This window comes from Bidens hawaiensis, unplaced genomic scaffold (assembly GCF_021521415.1).
Source record: "Bidens hawaiensis isolate Kalapana, Puna unplaced genomic scaffold, B.hawaiensis_p1.1 tig00004599_1, whole genome shotgun sequence".
NCBI lineage: Eukaryota > Viridiplantae > Streptophyta > Magnoliopsida > Asterales > Asteraceae > Bidens > Bidens hawaiensis.
In genome coordinates, this window is record NW_027491280.1 from 345,975 (window position 1) to 367,060 (window position 21,086).

The following is a 21,086-nucleotide window of genomic DNA, read 5'->3' on the forward strand; positions in this document are numbered from 1 at the left end:
TCCTTTTCAACTACACAATAAATCAAGTAAAAATAAAAGAATGATGGAACCCCAGAACCAGCACAAGCATTTCTGGGTATGTAGCGAGATAAATCAATAATTAACAAAAATAAACTTACCTCAACATAAATAAAACCACATAAATACTTTCATTTAGACCATATAATTTATCGCTTAAAAACTAAAATCACAGCACCAGACCACTCAAAACCGCCATTAACAAGCCCAACACCATCACCGATCCATGCAGTTTCAGTGCTGAAGAAGTATCCTGAGGTCTGCAAAAAGTTATCAATTTTCATTAGTATGCTTGAATTCCAAAAGTCAAACTTTGACCCGAAGAAAGAAAGAGACGAATGCTTACTTTTGCTTATGACTGAGGGCCCCACAGAAAAGAGCATTATCGGGTATGGGCAACTCGGTTTTGTTGTTTCTCTCAGGATTGACAATCCTAACATAAGTTTCTTGACCAAGATACCACGAGTCGAGATTTTCGGTTCTCAGATTCCAAACTCCCACATTATCAAGAGAGATCAAGATTGATGTCCATGCCCCGGGATAAACCTACAAAACATACGCAAGTAAGATAAAATGTGATAACATTTGATTAAAAGATCTGTTGTATCAAACAGAAAAGGATGATACCTGTGTGGTGGTTCGAGCAATACCATCCCACTTATTGTAAGTTCCCCTGCTGTCATTTGTCCACTCACCATAACCCATTCTGAGATCAAATAACATAACATTTAAGATAAATAAATTGATCACAAAACAATTCAAGTCAAAAAAATAAGAAAATAATAATGGAAGGAGAGGTTCATTACAAAATACTAAGTTATTAGCTGGAATAAAAAAAGCCAAACCTAGATCATCTAATTTATTTATATACTGTTCATGTTCATATTTAAAAGTGTAATAAAACCCAGAAAAACCGAACAGAGTGTATGGATTTCCATTTTTAATTTGAATGTGAACCAATTATTTTGACCCATATTCATTATTTTGGACCATTGATTAAGTAAAACCGAACCGAATCCAAACTGAGAACCGAAAAATAAAACCGATTTTTAGTTTTTGGTTCGGCTGTAGCCCAAAACCGACCCATACACGCTGTCACATGCGAATTTGACGAAACTAGTTGATATTTTCTTTTGAATGTCAAGAAAGACGTATAAAAATTACACTTTATTTTAAAAACATTTAAGATTGAAAAAATGAATGATTTATTTTGTTCTTCACGTTCTATGAAAAACTGTGTTCTGCCTAAAACTCTCCAGATATGAAACATCATAATTAAATATTCTCATACCCGACAACAAAGAAGGCGTATCCATCCATATGATAACTATGCATCTTGGTCTCGTTGTTTTGCAATATGACTTCCATAAATCCTCTATATGTTCCATTAATAATTGATGTTTCCATCTTAGGTGGTCCCGTGAGTGGCTCGGTAGGAAAGTCAAGTTTATATGCGCCTTTGACTTTGAACTCATCTGCAAGCCTAATTGGTGTGGTGGGATTAACAAACGATATCCCACTTAGTGTTGCCCTTTTCTTCCCATTGATTGTCACCGGTGGTATGTTTCTCAGTATGTATACGTCAGTCACGTTTATAGAACCGTATCTAAACGAACCTTGTGGGTTCGGTCGGGCCCCACTAGCTGACACATTCCACCTGCACATGTTTCATCAAATCAAGATTTTACAACCATTTGCTAATAGTATCCATTCTAAAAAATCAGATAAGCATTTAAAAAAACAAACGAAAAAACAAACTCAGTAAAATCATACTCATATAATAAAAAACAAAAATAAAATAAATAAACTTTCATAAATTAAATATATATTGGTCAAAAGAAGATTAGCATGAACTTGGGCCTATAAATGAACCAAACTTGCGATGAACTGTTCCGCGAGAAGTTCGTTTATTTAATAAAAGAACGCACATGCACTGAAAATTTTGTACATTTAGTTAATTGAATGAACATGAACAAAAAGTTTTGTTCATTCATAGATGTTCATGAACGTTCGTTTAGTTCGTTCATTTACGCTCATTTGTTTACATTCATTTATGTTTGTTAGTTTTCCTTTTGTTTTCGTTCATTTATATATTCATTGCCCATTACAATTTAGCCTACTTTAATACAAATTATATATCACCCATTACAATTTAGTCTAATTTTATGATCCTTTTTAAACTCAATAAATGAGATGCTCACATTTACTTTTAATTAGTGTTTACCCGCTTATGTTTTATCATATATTTTTAGTTACATTTGTTTGTTTGTGTACGTTTGCGTTCATGAACTGTTTGTTTATACTATTAACAAACACAAACACAAACACAAACATGCCCATTTCCTTAACGAACGTATACGAACAAAAAACCTCGTCCGTCTAGCTCTTTATGTTCAATCGTTTATCTGGTTAAAGTTACGAACGAGCATGTCCCGTTTGTGTTCATTCGGTTTGTTTAGCCTGATGAAGTGAATCTACCTGATGGATCTTGCTTGGTTCATGGAGAAAGTATTGTCATACTGATCTTGAGGGGGGTCTGGAAGCGGGCCAGAAGCTTTTCCTTTAGAATTCGAGTAATGCAAGATGCCAACACCAGTGACTCGTTGCCACCTGGACTCGTTTACAAATCTTGCACTAGCGACAATGTAGTAATCACTGCTTGCATTCTGATCCATGGTGATTAAAAAGGAATATGTTTGTCCCACATGGATATCTAAACTAGTATAGTTTTGTTGAACCGTATACGACCCCTCTGTTTCAGCTAAAAGCAAGTTGTGGTTTTGGATCCTGAAGTTCAAACTAGTCGACACACCGACGTTGCTAACGCGAATGCGATAAGTTTTACCTGCCAATATATTATAACAATCTTTCAGAACTGAAAACACACGAAGACTAATAAGAATGATATTTCGATTATTAGCTTACCAGGTTCAACATTAATGGTTTCGTGATCAATTCCATCAGGAACAAGTGTGTCATTGTATCTGTACGGTCCTTTTCCATTAATAAGAACGCCATCAGGCATTCCAAGAGCATGTCCATCATCAAGCGCCTTTCTTAAAGCCTACAAAACCAAAGGTTTTGGGTTCGAATATTCAATCCACAATTCACAAAAAAAAAATAATGAAAATATTCATTGCGGCATCTCATCGAACACCTACTGTGTGGTTCCTTATGTACCAGTCACCAATCAAGATTGTAATATCACCAGCCGGGGTATCAAATGGGATGGGAATGACGGATCTCGGGTTGATAATAAAGCTACCAAACCCACCCGAAGCCCGTTGGAAATTGAGCGAGGGGAAGTAGAAGTAGCTTCCAATTTGATCTTTAACTTGAAAGTTGTAAGTCCAGTTCCACTTTGGGGGAATTGGACAATTGGTTCCAAGAACACCATCTTGCCAAGAACTCCTCTTTTGCTGTATACCAGCCCTGTTTCAATCAACATATACATCAATTGGATTATCCAATGTACCGCTATTAATATGGATTAGTGAGGACTAGGGGTGCAAACGAGCTGAGCCGCTGGCAAGCTACTCAAGGTCGGATCGATAAAAGCTCGAAACAAGACGAGATTTTTCAAGCTCGAACTGAGCCAGAGCATCAAATAACGCTCGAATAGTTATCGAGCTTGATCCTTGTATGGGAAGCTCGCTGAGGCTCGACACAAGCTTGAACCAAGCTCAGACTCGTTTAAGGTTTTTCTCAAAATATATAAATAATTAAAGACGTGTATAGATTTTTAAATTAAGAGCCAAGTCCGAGTTTGAAAAAAACTATGCACGAGCCAAGCTCGAGCTCTCGTAAGTCAAATCGAGCCAAGCTCAGAATCGGCTCATTTACAATTGCACTGAGAATTAGAGCAAATCTTACCAAGTGAGCAGAAGGTTTTCATCCAATTTGTTCCTCACATTAACAACAACATTGTTGTTAGTAGTTGAATTGATAAAAGGACCTGGAAATTTCCCATTTATAGCAATAACCTACAACAATCAAATCCATATCAATACAGATCAGTGTTGTAAAAAACGCGATCAGTGATTAATCGCTACGCTTCCTATTCTATTTCACCTAATCGAACCAACAAACCAGTAATCAGTCAAAGCCAGTCAAAACCAAGCGAATTTCGGTAAAAAGTTGGTCAAAATATCTGGAAGTATTTGAAAAATTATACTTTTTAATCCAATCTGATTAATAAGTTTGAAAAATTACATATAAAACGTTGAAAATTTTCGTATAAATATATATATATATATATATATATATGTTTGAAAAGGCTACATACAAAATTTCAATCCGATTAATCGCTAGCGCCTAGAAAGTTCTACAACACTATGCAGAGTAAGAACACTCCAGATCTGAACCTAAAACTCTCAACATTTCACAAGCCCAAAACAAAATAATCAAATCCAACACTTATCAATCACCAATTCGTTTAACTTCGACTGTGGCATTTCATCGAACACTTATCGTGCGGCTCCTAAAATCGGACACATAATGCAATCAAAATTACTCTAAAATAACCGAACAACTACTTTGTAAAACTATATTAGATGCAAAGGTATATAAACTTTTCAAAATGTGTGTTTGTATGAGTATATATTTATTTATATATGTAAGCTTAAAAAATTACATATAAAATTTCAATACCGTGATACTAGCGCCTCAACGAGTTCTATAACACTAATGCAGATTAATAACAGAGTCCAGATCTGAAGCTAACTTGACAAATTCAAAACCAAATAATCAAATCTAACACTTAGCAAAACTTCGACTGTAGCATTTCATCGAACACTTAGCGTGCAGTTCCTAAAATCCGATTAAAAAAACACAAATAGCAATAAATAATCTCCGAACAACTAATAAATTAATTAATTTATTAGTGAAAGTAAGGAATAAGAATACCTGCTGCGGAACGCCGAGAGGTGAGGCGGTGATGTAGGAGACTTCGAACTGGTATGAAACAGTTGGATCTTCAGCGAAAGTGAATGATATTAAGAGTGTAATGCAGATGCACAGAAGAAGATATGAAGAAGAAGAAGAATAAGTAGCCATTGATTTGATTTGATTAAATGAAATGAATGGGAATCAGTTTTGGGGAAAAAGGGGTTTTATTTTAGTGAGAAAGACACATGGAAAGGGTTTGTTTGTGTGCGGTGGGGACAATATACAAACGGCTCTTTTTATGGTAATAATAATAATCATTTCTTTTCTTATTGGCTGGCTCGCTTTTGTCTATGGCTATAATATAAAATTTCACTTTAAAATACTCGTTTTTATATTTTTATATTAATTTACGTTTTTCAAAACCAATAAGGGTCATCAAACAACGGGGTTTTGTGGAGGAGGGCTTTAAAGCTCTGTTTTCTACGTGACAGTGACTTGAAGGGGCGATAAAGCCTCCCCTCAACACAACCTAATAATATAATAACAACCTTATGAATTGGATTAGTGTTTATGTTGGTTACTATATAAAATAAGGGTGTTTGAGCACTGATGGGGCACTCTTCGGCTTCATCGGTACGGAACGAGTACACCACCTCTACCATCCTGTTTCCTCCTTTGGGGTGTAATTTGGGTTAGTGAAATTGATTTGTGTGTGTGTGCATTAGTGAACTGGCTTGCATCGGGTAACTTGGCTTGCTCCCATGCCATCAAGTAGCTAATGCACTCGGCTTCTGACATTGATTAGGTGGATCACGAATTGGTTTGGGTTTTCGTTTAGTGCCCTAAACACCCTAGCTATAATATAAGTATATTTTTTATATGTTTTATATTTATTTTTTTTAAATGTGATGTTAACACAATTTTTTAAAATAAACTTTTTTTTCATTTTGTTTTTTATTATTGAAGCACTATATTAATGAAACTTATGCGGTTTTCACAATTTTCAACAAAATTAGTTCATGAAAAAAACAAAACAAAATTTGTATTATCATTCTATTCAAATACTTAATATTCATTTACAATATCGTATTTATCAATTTTTTTATTATATATTAGAAAGTGATATGAAAAGTTATCAAGTAAATTGATTATATTTTGTTTTAAAGACAAATTTCTTTTGCTCCCCGAGACTCGAACTTAAGATCGTTAAGTGTTTAAAAAACTTTGTCTGACACTAGACCATATTTTTAAATAAAATTGATTGCATACAAAAGGAAGGAAATTGAAACAAAATATACAAGTCTTACACGATTATCATACTTCCATGCATTTAACTTTCATTATGTAATTACTACTTTTATTAGTAGGATCCAACTGGTTGTCATTTAATATACACTTTAGGTAAAAGATAAAATGCGTTACGAATTGTGTTATGAGATTAAAACATGTATAATGGATTAGTATAATAATCAATGTATTTCTTAATTCATAATTATTAAAAAACCATATAAAAACAGAGAAAAATAATTATTCATTTGGCAGTATATAAAAAGAAGAAAAAACAAACTGAAAAAATGGTCTGGTTTTGCTGGCATGCATGATTATTGTGTCCATAGAGAAAAGAGTGGTTGTAGTAATTTGGGGTGGGTCTATAGCAAAATGTGAAGACAATATAAGGTTACATTGACCATCCACTAAGTTATGAACATTGTCACATTTGACCCATGAACTTTATAGTTTCTTAGGTAATAATTTCTTGTAAACTTGTTACTTGGAAAATTATTGTTGTGACTAAAACAAATAAAATATAATAAGTTTATTCATGGAAATTTTTTAAAGAGTAATAGATATAGGTAATTTATTTTAGAAGAAAAACTAAATGGAGAAATATCGTGAAAACGGTATATAAACTTATATCTATTGTTTTAAATGTGATACATAAGATGGTTATATAACTATCTCTGTTTCTCTCTCACACACTCAAGACTTGTTATTTTTTCATGTCTGATCTAGTTTTCATAGTTCTTTGCTTAAAACTAGTTTTGTGTCTAGTGTACCTCATATATAAACGTGTATCATATTTAAATAAAAGTATTATGTGTATTTGTGAAAAGAAAACATATTTATGTAGTACACGTGTCAACTTGTCAACGTAAGTTATAAGGAAACATACCACACTGATATGTAATTGACACTTTATTTAAACATATATATGATGTATTGGTATGCCTGCACATATAGCCATATATGTATTGTATCAAGATGTTTAAAAAATCAAAAAAGTAAGAGACCATGGTCGTGAGCATCTAACAACAAAAGCTCACGAACTTATTAAACTCAAATCAAGACCACGCATTTTCCAGTAAATCGGTTCAATCAACCAATGTCGTCTAGGAAATTGATTCATAGGCAACATAAAGAGGCATTCATTAATGGTTTTCTATCAAGTTTTTCAGATTTTTACAAATCATTTGTTTCATATCAACCAGCTCGTAAGTAAACCAGATACATTGTTAGTTCTCGGTTTAACCGGTAAGCACGTTCTAAGAATCACTAAAAAAAGTTCAAATAAACGTTTCAATAGTTAAGTGTTGGAAGTGTGTATATATGTAAACCTTGGGGAGTGAAAAGAAATTATAGAAAGAGCAGGTAATGTGGGTATAGTGACAGCTCAAAGCCAGTCAAAAAATTGACACCACACAATACGCGCACTTTAGTATGATAAGGTTGTAAAAGATAACGTACACCTGACAGCATTAATCTATGTCCTAATTAATGTTCGTAACTTGTAATCTTTTTTTAATCTTCCTTTGCGTGTATCATATGAATACTTAACTCCGTATTCACGGCTGTTTGATATAATAATAGGAAGGTAATTATTTTAGTTATTCCTTTTAAAAAGATTATTTTAATTATAAATTTTTGAACATGCATGAACATTAGCAATAAATTATAAAAATACCTTTATTTTTTTCAAAGCCGTGTCCGAAATTCATATAACTCGGCCGGAACGAAATAAAAAGATTTGTACCTAATGAGTAACAACATATATAAATTGAAATTTTTAAACAAAAATAACGTTATAACAATAAATATAATAATAAAATCAAATAAATTAATAGCCAACGATTAATCGATGATTTGTTCTCCTAACATTCTTTACCAAATTAATTATGAATAAAAACATTCTTCGGGCCCAATAATTTTAAGATTCTCAAATTCAATTATATTATATATAGTTTATTTTTTTTAATAATAATAATAAGAATAATTTTGGCCACCAAAAAAAGATGTGACTCGGCCAAGTGCGGCTCACACATCTTAAGAGCCGGCCCTTGATTCTACATATTTCTATAAAAATAAAAATAATGTCTAATCTAAAACATAATTCTGTAAGCTTATTTAACAATTAAACTATTAAATCTCAATTAATAAAACTATGTTTTATTAACAATTAAACTATGTTTTATTAAGGCCTAATTTTTTTCTCTTGTTCACCTAAATTTTTTTAAAATATTTATTTTTTTTAATATTAGATACGCAAATTTTAACATAAAAAAAAAGTAGAAGAACGTAACATTAAAATTTTAACATAAAAAAAAGTAGAAGAACGTAACATTACCTTTTCAACACTAATTATAATGAGAATTACTTATTTTTAGTGAAAAAAACATAACAATATCATACTTGATAGTGTTTTTTTTTAAATGGAAGTGAAAAACTGAGAATGTAATACAATATCCATAAAAATTGGTAAAAAAAGAAAAATCACATTTTTCTAACGGATATGTTTGATACTACATGTGAAAATAAAATCTATATTTGTGATTTTAATTGTTATTGTTATTTTAATATTTGTGTTTAATTGTTATTGTTATTTTAATTGTTATTGTTATTTTAATTGTTAATATAACATGGTGGTTCAAGTTGTTGAGATGAAACACCTCAAAGAATTCATTTAGAAATGGGGAGATCTTGTTCAAGTCTCATCCATGATAAAACTTAAAATAAGAAAATAGAGAGTTTTAGATTGAGTCAGGGTTTTCTCATCTTAGTCATCTATGATGGGTTTTCTCTAAGGATCGTCTCCGGTACTCCAAGAATAGAGAGGAACAGATAAGTTAGTGAAATCTCAATGATCCAAATTAGCCGCTAAAAAATATAACATGGTGTGAGAATGAATTGCATTTTAACTGTTTCTTTAAAACAAACATTTAGAAAACGTTTTGATGGAAACTTAAACATTACACATTACAACATTACGTGTCCTGTTTTGGAAAATGACTAGGATATTATTATATCACGATCAGCCAATCAGGTGAAATTTTCTAAATAAAAATAATATTATCTAGATGCTTGATCTAAAATCATGTACTATACTCGACTTCATTAGCATTCAATTCCCATTCACAAATAATTAATTTGCAACCGACACATTTGTTTGTTTGTTGCTTCTCATATTCTTACATGACATATTGACATGTCTTATTCTTTTTTGTTCATGATTTGCGAAAGAACTTTAGTTGAATTCTCATATAATAATTGCGGAAATAAAGTGAATGCTATAATTTGCTTCACATTCTTAGGACTATGTATGTAAGTAATAATGTGTAGCAAGAACACTCAACATATAAAGATAAGTTCTTAAATAATTTTACAGTTCTGTAATGATACTCATAATATATGTATATATATGTGTGTGTGTGTGTTTAAATGTACGGTTTGACCTTGACATTGGTTGTGTTTGTTGTGTAACATAAACACTTAACCTATAAGTAGTAACGTGTGACATGAATGCTTAACATATAAAGCTTATTTATCTATAGCTTAACTATTCATCATGTAGATGTATAGCTTGACAGTGACATTCACGTCGTGCTTGGTGTGTGGTTGTGATATCATTGATCTGTGCATCGACCATGGAACATTTCTGAATTTTTCTTGCAGTTTTTATTTATCAAATCTTGGGCACACACTATGATGGGTTCATTCATCGACCATTGAGCTTGTGTATCCACATGAGTTATTCTTTAAGAGCAACATTTATTAATATAAAAAATAAAAATACATTCTAAATCAACCAAATTATAATATAAAGATGTTTGTTGTCAGAATTGAGACTTGAAAGTATGGCATATGATAAAGGTCAATGGACTCGTGATTTTTTCACTTTGCCATTTTACAAAACTGTTCAATAAACTTGTGGCATTTGATTGTCATAAGCATAATGAACACATGAAACATATAAAAAAAAATACTTTAGTCGAGCCCTATGTGAAATGTGAGTGTATGTGTGTATGTATGTAAATACTTTTTCCTTTAGCTAAATTAGTTTGCTAATATGTGTTTATATCTTTTTACCATCATCATTAACCATAGAGGATATTTAACATGAATATAAACATAATAAATTCACCAAATGTCTACAAAAAGTATTGGGTTAGATCATATGGGTCAGGATAGCCCAAAGTAAAAGAAAGACGACCCTTTAATGATCTACTCAACATCAACCTCAGGCCCACATCTCTTGATGGGCCCAAACTAGCCATCCGCAGTCCGTCTATTTCATAATCTTATTTTGTGGAGTCTTTTCAACTTATTATTGCCGGAAGCCCGAACGCAATACCATACGGGCTAAGGGCCCGAGTTTGGGTCGGGCCATTTTTGTTCAAACTTAGGACCGGTTCTTTCTCTGATTTTGCCATGTCCATGCCACAAAGAGAAAGACAGCTAGTAAGATAAGTGTCGGGCCGATCCAAGCCCATCCGTTCTCATTCTTTGACGTGATGCCCATTTGCCATACCTTGAGCGAAGCTTTCACGGTAAGCTTAGTGGCATTGTTGAATAAGAATAGTTGAGCATCATCGTTGATCGCTTCTGTTGGATAAACACGTGAGGTAATGCATGTTCTTCCTCCTTGTGCGTAGCCTTCGACTATCGAATGATCCACCTAGCGAATGCCTCAACATTAGTAGATTGAGCTTTGAAAAGCTTGTTTTGTTAAAGGTTCTCATTTCTAAGTAGGAGTAGCATAATCTACTTATAAAACAAAATTTACCAAAATTCTCATGGATAGTTTTTCCCCTTTAAGAACGGGGACCGTGCTACCATAAATCGACTTATCGACGTCCTTTGCAATGGAAGATCTAACCAAAAACAACATTAACCAACAATAAGTAAAACAATGACACTAGAAACCCCCATATGTTCCATTTGTGTGGGATGTGCACCAATTGATCATTGATGCACACGCAAAACGCCTAGAGTTAAGTAAATAATAAAAAACAATACCTTGATTGGTCTATGCAAAAGAATGTATCAAAATCGCCATGTTTGTCTTTGACAATGTAAAAGTAAGCCGGCGTGTGTTCAGTTAAGTTCTTGTTTGCAAGAAGCAACAAACCAAATGGACCTAGTGCATCTCTCACACCAGCTCCACCGTGACCCGCACAATTATATGGGACAGAGCCTTTGCTGGGTAAACTTTTGGTAATCTTCTTGTCCAACTCGAACTCGACCATTATATCAACCTATCAATAAGATAATTCATCTATAAGTTACTTTTCAGATACAAAATAATACATTTTCTTATACAAATACAAAAGACTGGCCCATACTTAATGGTTGAGTTGGGTTAAAGATTTATAACATACCTGAGATGTTGAGCCCACATTAAGTGGAACAAGTGATCCGGGCTCTAATTTAACCTCATTGAACTCATTAAGATTGGACCTAAGTTTATCCAACTCTTCAATGGGCCATTGAAGCAAATTGGTACCGGTTAATGGATCTAGCGCAACCGTTCTTGGAACCGCCTAAAACATAGCCCAATATTAAGAATAAGAAGCCCAAAATTTAGCAATAAGAAGCCCAATTGAATATTGAAAGAATATATATGGTATGTATTTTTGGGGTTAAGCCCAAGATATTAACGTTGTTCATTTGAAAGGATATATATTTTTTTACCATAAGGGAAGCCCAACCCTTCTTGATATCCGAGCTTTCGCTATCGGTCTCCTTGATCCAACTCCATAAAATCCTTCGATTTTTTTTTTGGTCAAAGAACGTTTTCGACGCATAGTAAATCCCATAATCATATCTTAAACCAATTCCAACGTCTATTTTTGGATTATCCGGGACCCATTTTCCGGTTTTCGTGTTATAATCTCCAATTGCATAATAATCACATCTATCATCATCCATGCTAGCTTTAAGAACATGTTTTATACCGGGTCCGATAACCCCGGTATCAAGACCGGTATCATTTTTCGAAACTGGAAAAAAGTCAACACATTCCCACATTCCTGTACCCTTCACTTCGTGAAGCCACGTGTCTAGAAGCTCATAACTTTTGAAATCCTTGGTATCGTACACTAACGCGATTCCGGTTTTATTTACTTTTGATCCAATCACCATACGCCACTTGCCTTGAGGTGTGAGCCAGGCCGTGGTGGGGTCACGGAAGTCCTTTACGTGGATCCCCTTTGGTGGTAACAAGACCGGGTTTGCGGGGTCCTTGACCCAGTTCACAAGGAGTGGGTCAGATGGGTTGGCCGGGTATGCTAGGTTTTGAACCTGAATCGATTCATTAGTTGAACCGGTGTAGAGTACAACAAGTTCATTATTTGGAAGAATGGTTGTTGACCCGGTCCATACACCATTCACATCGTACCATTTGTCGGTGTCCATTGTAATTGGTAGGTGTCGCCAATGAACCATGTCTCGCGATACTGCATGACCCCATACGATTAGACCCCACACCGGGGCCGCTGAGCTGTATTGATAAAATAAATGGTACCATCCCATGTAATATACCGGACCTATAATATAGTTAAAAAATATATTAACCCACAAAAATCAAATTAATTAATTAATAATAATATAATATAATTTAATTACAATTGATGAACTTACCATTTGGATCTGCAAGAATATAAAGCACAAATTTCCACCATCAAAACACATTGCCGGTTCACCATATAATAAGAAGAAATACAGAAAAATAAAAAAAATCAGTATTGTTTCATGTATGATATGACATGCAACTGAAGAAACGGATATGCAACCGAAATAACCAAACTCAAAAGAAAACTGACAGTTTTGTTTTATGTCCTCGTAAAGCAAAAAAACCAATTTGAAACCAAATTTATGAATTTTCATTCTTAATTTTAGAAAAAAAATAGGCCTAAAATCGAAACATAAATGTTTTCTTTTGCAGCCCAATCAAAATACCAAAAAAACGACTACTGAACCGAAAGTTACAAAAAGAAAAAGCGAAACATAAATGTTTTCAAAAACCCAATAGTGAATTATCGGTTTTTGATTTGGTTTGAGTCCAAAATCAACCACACTAGTTTTATGTGTAAGATAAATTTAACAAGTTTACTGTATTCCCTTAATATTTTGTGAATCATGACATAATGTCATTGACATTCATACCGTTCATCCAATTCTTTCCAGGAGTAAAATGAAACACGGGAGCTTGCCAACTCAACATGTCGCCGGTCCATGAAAACGAAGGCGTATCGACCGGTAACCCAAACGACTTTTTAGAAACGCCTTGTTCGGTTGGATCCCTCCTTTCGGGCAATGGTGCGTCATTATTATCATGAGTTTCAATATGCACATTTCCAACTATCAAAGCCACCAACAAGCCAATGGCCAACAACCCGGATATCAAAAGGAGAACAGGCTTACTCGGTTGTCGGTTGGTTTCTTGAGGTTGAGACGGTTGATCACTTGCGTCTAGGGCCGGGACATAGCCATAGTCAGTGTCGAGAAGGGGTGCGCGAGTCGGGTTTTCGACATCGGGTGATGTTTGGGGTCTCATTGGGTAAATGTTTATTGTGGTTGTTAGTTTGGTTGAGTTTTGGTTACTTGTATAGTAATTTTTGTGAATTGAGAATAAAGAGTGTAGGAGAAATATAAGGACAATTAAAAAGGTGTGTGGTAAAGAGAAAATAAAGAACACATAACAATATGTTTAAATGTGTTTAGGACACTTGCCTTCTATTTTTATACATGTTGAATCAGTGTTCAATTTTTTTCAAACAAGCTATAGATAGAAATTTAATTTACAAATGTCATCCATGTGTTAAAAGACTCATACTTGGATCAACTAAACACAAGCAGATGAGCTCGAAATGGCAAAATTTACACTATGAAGTTACGGGGTCTATAAGTAAAGGACGAAAACGTCACACATTTATATCTACCGTATAAAAAGCGGTCGAAGACATTAGAAATTATATCGGAATTTCTTTGTTAGATCTACTTCCGCTATGCATCAAGTCATTATGTTCAAACCGAAACTTGTATTTACATTTAGACGTATCCAACATAACAAAGTTAACGTTCGCCCGAAGGTTAACATCAAACAGGTAATTATTATATCGAAAACATCATTCTAAATTACACATTAACGTGGTCTCACGAAACAAGTTGATTTGATCAAGGTTCTTAACATTATGACAACCTCCTAAATGACAACATACGAGATGTTTTCAAACAAGGGTTACAAAGCATAAACAACATACGTGGATGAGTCGGAAAACTTCGTATTCAAACGTTTGGTGGTGGCCATATTTTTCCAAACAGCTCTTCCACCCTCTTCGCTTGGTTAGAATAACCATCCATCCCGGATGTAAGGAGTTCCAAAGCCGCGGGCCCCACACCCGAAGCAAAGCTCAACTGGTCCCACTTTACCAGCTGCAAGTACAACACAAACATTATTCGATTATAAATATATTAATATTAGTTTTTTCATTTAGTGTAATATATAACATTTCAAAATACCTCTTCATCGGTGAAGTTATATGCAGCAGCTGATTGTGAGGATAATCTTTTCACAAATGTATACTTATCGTCATCGGGAGTCACAGATTCCTTAAGTGCCTGTAATATCTTCAAAGGAGTGATAATATAGTCAACCCTGCATAATTTAGTAGCCAATGATGAATGATCATTTATCGGGCCAGAATATTTTTTAATGGGCGACAAATAGGATGTAACCTAAAACATTGAAAACGTCCTGCTTGTTTCGGACTGATGCAACCATCAACTTTGATTTATGCCCGTATTTGTGAATATAATTGTAAGCTTTTGTAACCTGCAAGAAAAAAAACATATCTTAATGAAAATTTAGAAAAAGAATTTTTAAAAAAATAGCTAAAATAGCAGGATATGAGACTAACCAACGCCAAGCCCGGGTCTTCTCCTCTTTTAAGAGCGGCTTCTATTTCAGGATCACCACTGTGGTTGCGGGCCCAGTCCTGACAATGTGAGAAATTAGGGTCAGATGACTTATTCCCGTTAACTTATAACGGGTCAGTTTGGGTTTTGTTTCACGAAATGACATGGCCCATTTCATACCGCACTAAAAGTTAAGACCGGTAATCATACACAATACTGAAATTGAAACAATATTTTTAAACACGAAATAAGAGCATATTACCCTAAGGCGACCAACAAAAACTTGAATAACAGAAGCACCAGCTTGAGCAGCAGCTGCAGCTTGACAAAAACTGAAGAAGCACAAAGTGGTCAACAAGTTAGCATTGACCATAGTCACCATATGCAGGTAACACCTACTTTCTTGCTTTTTTTAAGTTTCTCCCCTTGTAATCTTATATCTTAGTATCATGCAGAATGCAGGTAGTCCAAAATTATGAATCTTATATCTTACTATTAACCCTTTTATAGTGGTTTATACTTAGTATTGAGTTTTGTGATCACTTTCATAGTTTCATTCATACCTGTAGACAAAGGTCATATGTGTTTGTATGCCTTCAGATTCCAACAATCTTGCAGCCTCAATTCCCTGAAGAAAACAATTATGTTATATACACCGAATGATTCTCTTAACAACATCATAACATAATATCTTGTGTACTCACTTGCCAAGTTGCAGGAATTTTGAATAACAAACGTTCTGCAGGGACATCAATACTATTGTACAATTGCAACAGGTTTTCCACCTGCAAATCAGTAGAATCATAATAATTTGATAGCAATATTGTAAATACTGACATTGCAATATACGAAGTTATACCTTTCTAACAATGGCATGTGTGTCATAAGCAAGGCGGGCATCCACTTCAGTTGAAACACGACCAGGCACTAACTTTGTTAGCTCACCACCAACGTTTACTAAAGCCTATTATTTATTTATTTGCCAATTTTTAGTCATAAACATTCAATAGATACAGTCAACCAACTGTATGATTATGAATGCATACTATCAACAGAAAACAGTCTTACCTTATTAACAAAACATGTCATCCGAGCATTCGGTGTCTCTAGACCATAACACTCCTTAACTGCCAATGCAGTATCCACAGCACCCTACAATTATAAGGAAGCCTTACAAATTGAAGACATGTTTATACAAATTCATGCAAACCTATACAATCTGCTTACCCTAAAAGCTGTATCAGGGAGGCTGCAAATCCCTAACAGAAGAGATGAACTAACAGTGCCAGCAGTTGGAGGAAACCTAAAAATGCTTACTTTGATCAACACAAAGTTATGTCCACAAAACTAAGGGTGTAAACAAGCCGAGCCGCTTGTGATTACTTGAGATCGGCTTGTTAAAATCTTGAACTGAGCCAAGCTTAAACAAGCCCGAGCTTCACATATCAAGCTTGAGCTGGCTCGCGAGCCTAAACGAGCTTTTTATGTATATACTTTTTGTTTGATGTATTTATATAATAACTATTATTATGCATAAAATTATGATAAAATAATTAAGTAATGCATGTTATATTATACATAAAATATATAATTATAAATATAGACGTATATAATTATAAAAATATACATGCTTGTACAAATCGGGATTGGTTATTCACTAATTCGTGAGTTACCGATTAAATTTCACCTAGTCGGACTAGTCGGTCAAACTTGTGAAATCGGTCAAAATTGATCAAAATCGGTCCAAATTGGTCAAATTTGAGTCAAAACCGGTCATAATCTTTAAAGTATTTGAATATTTATACTTTGAAATATTACATAAAAAATTCCAATCCGATTAATCCCGTTAATCACTAGTCGGTACCCCAGCGGCCGACTCGTTAAGGCTGAGCTCGAGCCTTAACGAGCTCAGGATCAGTTCGCCTCGTTTACACAAAAACTTTCAAATCCACAAAGGAATCATAATCGAACCTCTCGAAATCATCGAAGACGACGGTATCCGGAACGACTTCACTGTACTGTGACAAAGCATCTAATTCAGTCCTTCCACCTACAAATTAACCACATCAATTAACTAACTAACTAGCACACCTAAATCCACAAATTAATTAAACAAATAAAACCTAAATTAAATCTACCGGTGTTAGGTGAAGCAGAGTAATCAGTGTACGAAGCTCGGATTTGAGTACTGCAGGATGATCTGCGATAACTGACGAATACGGATCGAACCGGCAACCGTGTTGTTATTCGGTCATTCTGGTGATCAATTAACAACAGTCAACTAGAAGTATATTATTATATATAGTGTAATAATTGTAGTGGATGATTATTGATTACCTTAAGGAGAATGGAAGAAGATGTGAGTGAAGAAGCAGTGTGGAATGAAGTAACTGACATTTTTTTATCTGCAAGTAAGTGATGATAGTAGGTGTGGAGTTTCGGGAAGATGATGCTGATATTATGATATACAAGTGTTTTTTTTTTTTTTAATCTTCCCAGCTCGGCAAGAGTGAAATTGTTTTACTAATCTCGTGAAAATAACGTTAAAAGTGACGGAAGGTTAATCAGGCATCATGTGGTGGCGTTGATAGCCGAAAGACAAGGGTACATGCACCAATCAGCCGATGTCCCGATGATTAAGTGTTTTGTGCCTTATGTCCAAGGCTTGATGCAAAACTACTATCGAGCCGGAGGTCTCACCGAAAGCAGCATCTATATCACTATGAGGTAGATGTAAAACTGTCTACATCTTACTCTCCTCATATCATACCATAGCTTTTTTTGTTGTTAAAAGTAAACAAGTTGAGTTACTTGAGATCGACTTATTAAATATGCGACCTTGTTGAAGCACATTTAATAAACAACTTCGCGTCCAAGCTTCATAACAAGCGAGCATTTTTATGTCAGTTTTATGCTAGTATATTTCTATAATAACAAATTAGAAGAGAAAAGAGAAATTAATTATTTGATATATATTAAAGGTTTGGCTCATAATTCAAATTAAATTAATGTGAGAATCAGGTCGTGCAATTATATATACAACATAGTCTAATTACAATACACTATTTTTTTTGAGTAAAGACAATTACAATACACTATAATTACATAATTACACTATGTTGTATATATAATTACATTACTTGATTTTCACAGTTAACACGTTAATTTTATTTGCATGTTAACTTTTCTCTGTATATTATATATAAAAATAAAAATTACAAATATATATGTAACTAAGGATTTGAGGTAGGTCCTATGAGGTTGTCAGTTCGAATCATGAGTCAACCCGAGTTTTAATCTCACCGTGCGTTACGTCAGATAGTTTTGTTCTTGTGGTAGCCGACAGTATAATTTTTCGGGGAACACCCAAGCCAAACCCTGAAGTTAGCGTAAGCCCGGTTAAAACAACATACTCTGGTCAAAGTGAGCATCGTGGATCCCCAAAATTAAAGAATATGGTTGCCTAATACACAAGAAAATCACTTTTAAAAAAGGAAAAGCTAATACTGGAGATATAAGTAAAATAATTAATAAAAAGTAAACGAGTCACACTCGAGCTCGAGCCAAACCAGGGATTGGAAAATTTCTTATGGGTTGAGCTAGAGCTTTAGAGAGAGGACTTTAAATGAGTCAAGCTCGAGCTTGAGCCATCTTAAGTTAAAACAAGCCGAACTCAATTCTTAGCGGGATCGGGTTTGGGCTCGGCTTGGTTTGATTACGCCTCTATTATTTATTTTTTTTTATGTAATTTTCATGTTTTTTTATGGAATAGAAAGTAAACGGATATGTGGGCCAATAATACGACAGATCCAACTTTATCCTTCTAGTCGAGGTTTGTGATTTGAGTCATCGTTTAATCCGTCAAATGTATTTAAAATTTAAATAAACTTATATGCAATAAAAAACAAATGGAATGAAAAGAAACTACACATAGATTTTGATCTACTGCTACTGTTTTCTTTTGTTTAATTAAGTTGTTAATTAAATATGTTATCTTTAACTGTTTTCTTAGATAATCTTAAAATTTAAGCTCGGTATTCGTTTATATAGTTTTACCATTTTAAATTGTAATGTTTAATATTTAAATTTTTTTTACTTGAGTCACCGGTATGGAGCTCGGGGAGGAATGTCGTTTAAAAGGTTGGAAATTTCAGGTGTAACGGAAGTAACTAAAATCAGGGGCGGATCTACTAGTGAGGTACGGGGGTCGGCCGTCCCCTGTGAAAAAAAATTATTTTAGTTGTATATATACGATAAAATTCGGACCGACCCCTGTGAAATTTTGACACCGACCCCTGTGGAATTACTGATGATAGAGTATTTTAGATGAAAAGGAGAAAAGTGAAACTGGTAATCAGAATTTTCCAGTCGGCGTCAGCAACTGTGTGCCAAGAATTGTTTCAACTGAAGCTAGGTAGAAGATGACCTAGTTAGTGTTTATTTACAAAGTGTTGTTGGGCCTTTTTATTAAGTCACGGCCCAGTATTTTAATTTTTACATTTGAGTTTGTTAAAGTCGAACTTCAGACTAAAAACACATGGATCGATGGAATTCTATATTCAATTTACAATCACCATATAAACATAATCCAACATATTTATATTTTAATAGTGATCTTTTTAGAAGCAATTCTAATAATTGGTTCATTTATTAACTAACTTATCTAAAACTTAATATATGTAGAGAAGTTTATGATATGTTTTAATTTACTTTTTTACCCATAGTTTTTTATAGGCTGAATAATATCTTTTCATTGTATAGATATATCCACTTCAATTTTTTTGATTTCATCACTGGAGACCAACCCTAATAAAATTTAAATGTAAATTAACATATTTACAAATATGATTTTTTTTATTATCTTATATATATATGACTGACCCGATTTGACCCGACCGAAAAGGCCGAATTGGACGGTAGAAACACTATATACCAATTTGACCTGACCCGAACAGCTGATCTGGACCAAAAAAATTTTATGACCCAAAAAAAATTCCGACCCCTGTGAGAAATTTTTCTGGATCCGCCACTGACTAAAATGATCAATCCTAAAGACGAAAACTGTAGCTAACTCTGATCTTAAATGATAGTTGAGGAAAGAAATGCCTACTTAACAAAAAAATATATGTAACTTTAGATGAATAATTACAATTCTAAAGACCAAACACATGACCTAATAAATACGATAATAAATGAGAACAATATAATTTGCTCAAGGGATTTAGAAAAAAATGAATGTTTTAGTGTGTATTAGTTTTTTGATAACAGATGTAGGTCTTAAAGATAAATGCATATTAGTGATTATTTTTATTTTTATACTAAGGAAGTCAAGATGTCAAGTTTGTGAAAGTAATGAAACAAGGATTAAGAGTGCGTGTTTACCTAAATACTAACAAACAAATGGACGAACATCACAAACATATGAATGAACAAACATGCATATGATACTAACAGAATATACGAGACATTTCAAAAGAATGTAGAGCACAACAAAAACTAATAACTCATCGAGCTCATATAGTCACATAATCAACATACATAACAAATGCGTGCATAGAGCCTACATATTCCAATGTACCATAACTGTGTAATGGGTTGTGAGCACACAGCCATCCACCATAACATAATATCTTAAAACCGATCCATATGTCTTCTAACATATATTGTAATGGCCAAGTGCTATCACGAACACACATGAGAGGATACCTTGTGGGTTGTTCACAAGTTATCCTTTACAGATTCAATGGCATGCCTATGGATCCTTTATAGATAGGTATGATCGAGTATAAGAGTTGAAGCACACAATAAAGTGGTAAAAAAATTTGGAATTCATTGGCCCATTATGCATTCAAATAGTAAACTCTGATTATGCAATATATCACACGGAGCATGTGACAACGTATTCAAGGCAGGTAATATTTGTGGATGCATATCAACGTTATAAGCCACTTCAATGATGATAACATAACGATTGATATATCTAGAAGTGA

At 33.9% G+C, this 21,086-nt stretch overlaps 3 protein-coding genes across 3 annotated transcripts; all 3 read right to left on the reverse strand.

Annotated features, from left to right (window-relative positions):
* Window positions 1-5,076, reverse strand: LOC143627140 (monocopper oxidase-like protein SKU5). Its single transcript, XM_077097031.1, has 9 exons — window positions 4,924-5,076; window positions 3,892-4,001; window positions 3,180-3,450; window positions 2,944-3,082; window positions 2,497-2,863; window positions 1,310-1,675; window positions 646-724; window positions 365-564; window positions 1-278 (listed from the first exon to the last, which is right to left on the reverse strand). The coding sequence occupies exons 1-9, from the start codon at window positions 5,071-5,073 to the stop codon at window positions 188-190; spliced, it is 1,773 nt and encodes a 590-aa protein (XP_076953146.1). The 5' UTR covers window positions 5,074-5,076; the 3' UTR covers window positions 1-187.
* Window positions 5,077-10,368: 5,292 nt separating this feature from the next.
* On the reverse strand, window positions 10,369-14,215 carry LOC143627143 (acid beta-fructofuranosidase 2, vacuolar-like). Its single transcript, XM_077097033.1, has 7 exons — window positions 13,345-14,215; window positions 12,820-12,828; window positions 11,872-12,725; window positions 11,559-11,720; window positions 11,197-11,435; window positions 10,964-11,051; window positions 10,369-10,855 (listed from the first exon to the last, which is right to left on the reverse strand). The coding sequence occupies exons 1-7, from the start codon at window positions 13,733-13,735 to the stop codon at window positions 10,580-10,582; spliced, it is 2,019 nt and encodes a 672-aa protein (XP_076953148.1). The 5' UTR covers window positions 13,736-14,215; the 3' UTR covers window positions 10,369-10,579.
* A 128-nt stretch (window positions 14,216-14,343) lies between these two features.
* LOC143627141 (uncharacterized) lies at window positions 14,344-17,530 on the reverse strand. The gene is made up of 13 exons (XM_077097032.1): window positions 17,434-17,530; window positions 17,235-17,352; window positions 17,068-17,146; window positions 16,324-16,399; window positions 16,165-16,248; window positions 15,956-16,060; window positions 15,801-15,881; window positions 15,660-15,724; window positions 15,359-15,428; window positions 15,099-15,176; window positions 14,916-15,013; window positions 14,701-14,836; window positions 14,344-14,613 (listed from the first exon to the last, which is right to left on the reverse strand). The coding sequence occupies exons 1-13, from the start codon at window positions 17,491-17,493 to the stop codon at window positions 14,467-14,469; spliced, it is 1,197 nt and encodes a 398-aa protein (XP_076953147.1). The 5' UTR covers window positions 17,494-17,530; the 3' UTR covers window positions 14,344-14,466.
* Between the last annotated feature and the right edge of the window lie 3,556 nt (window positions 17,531-21,086).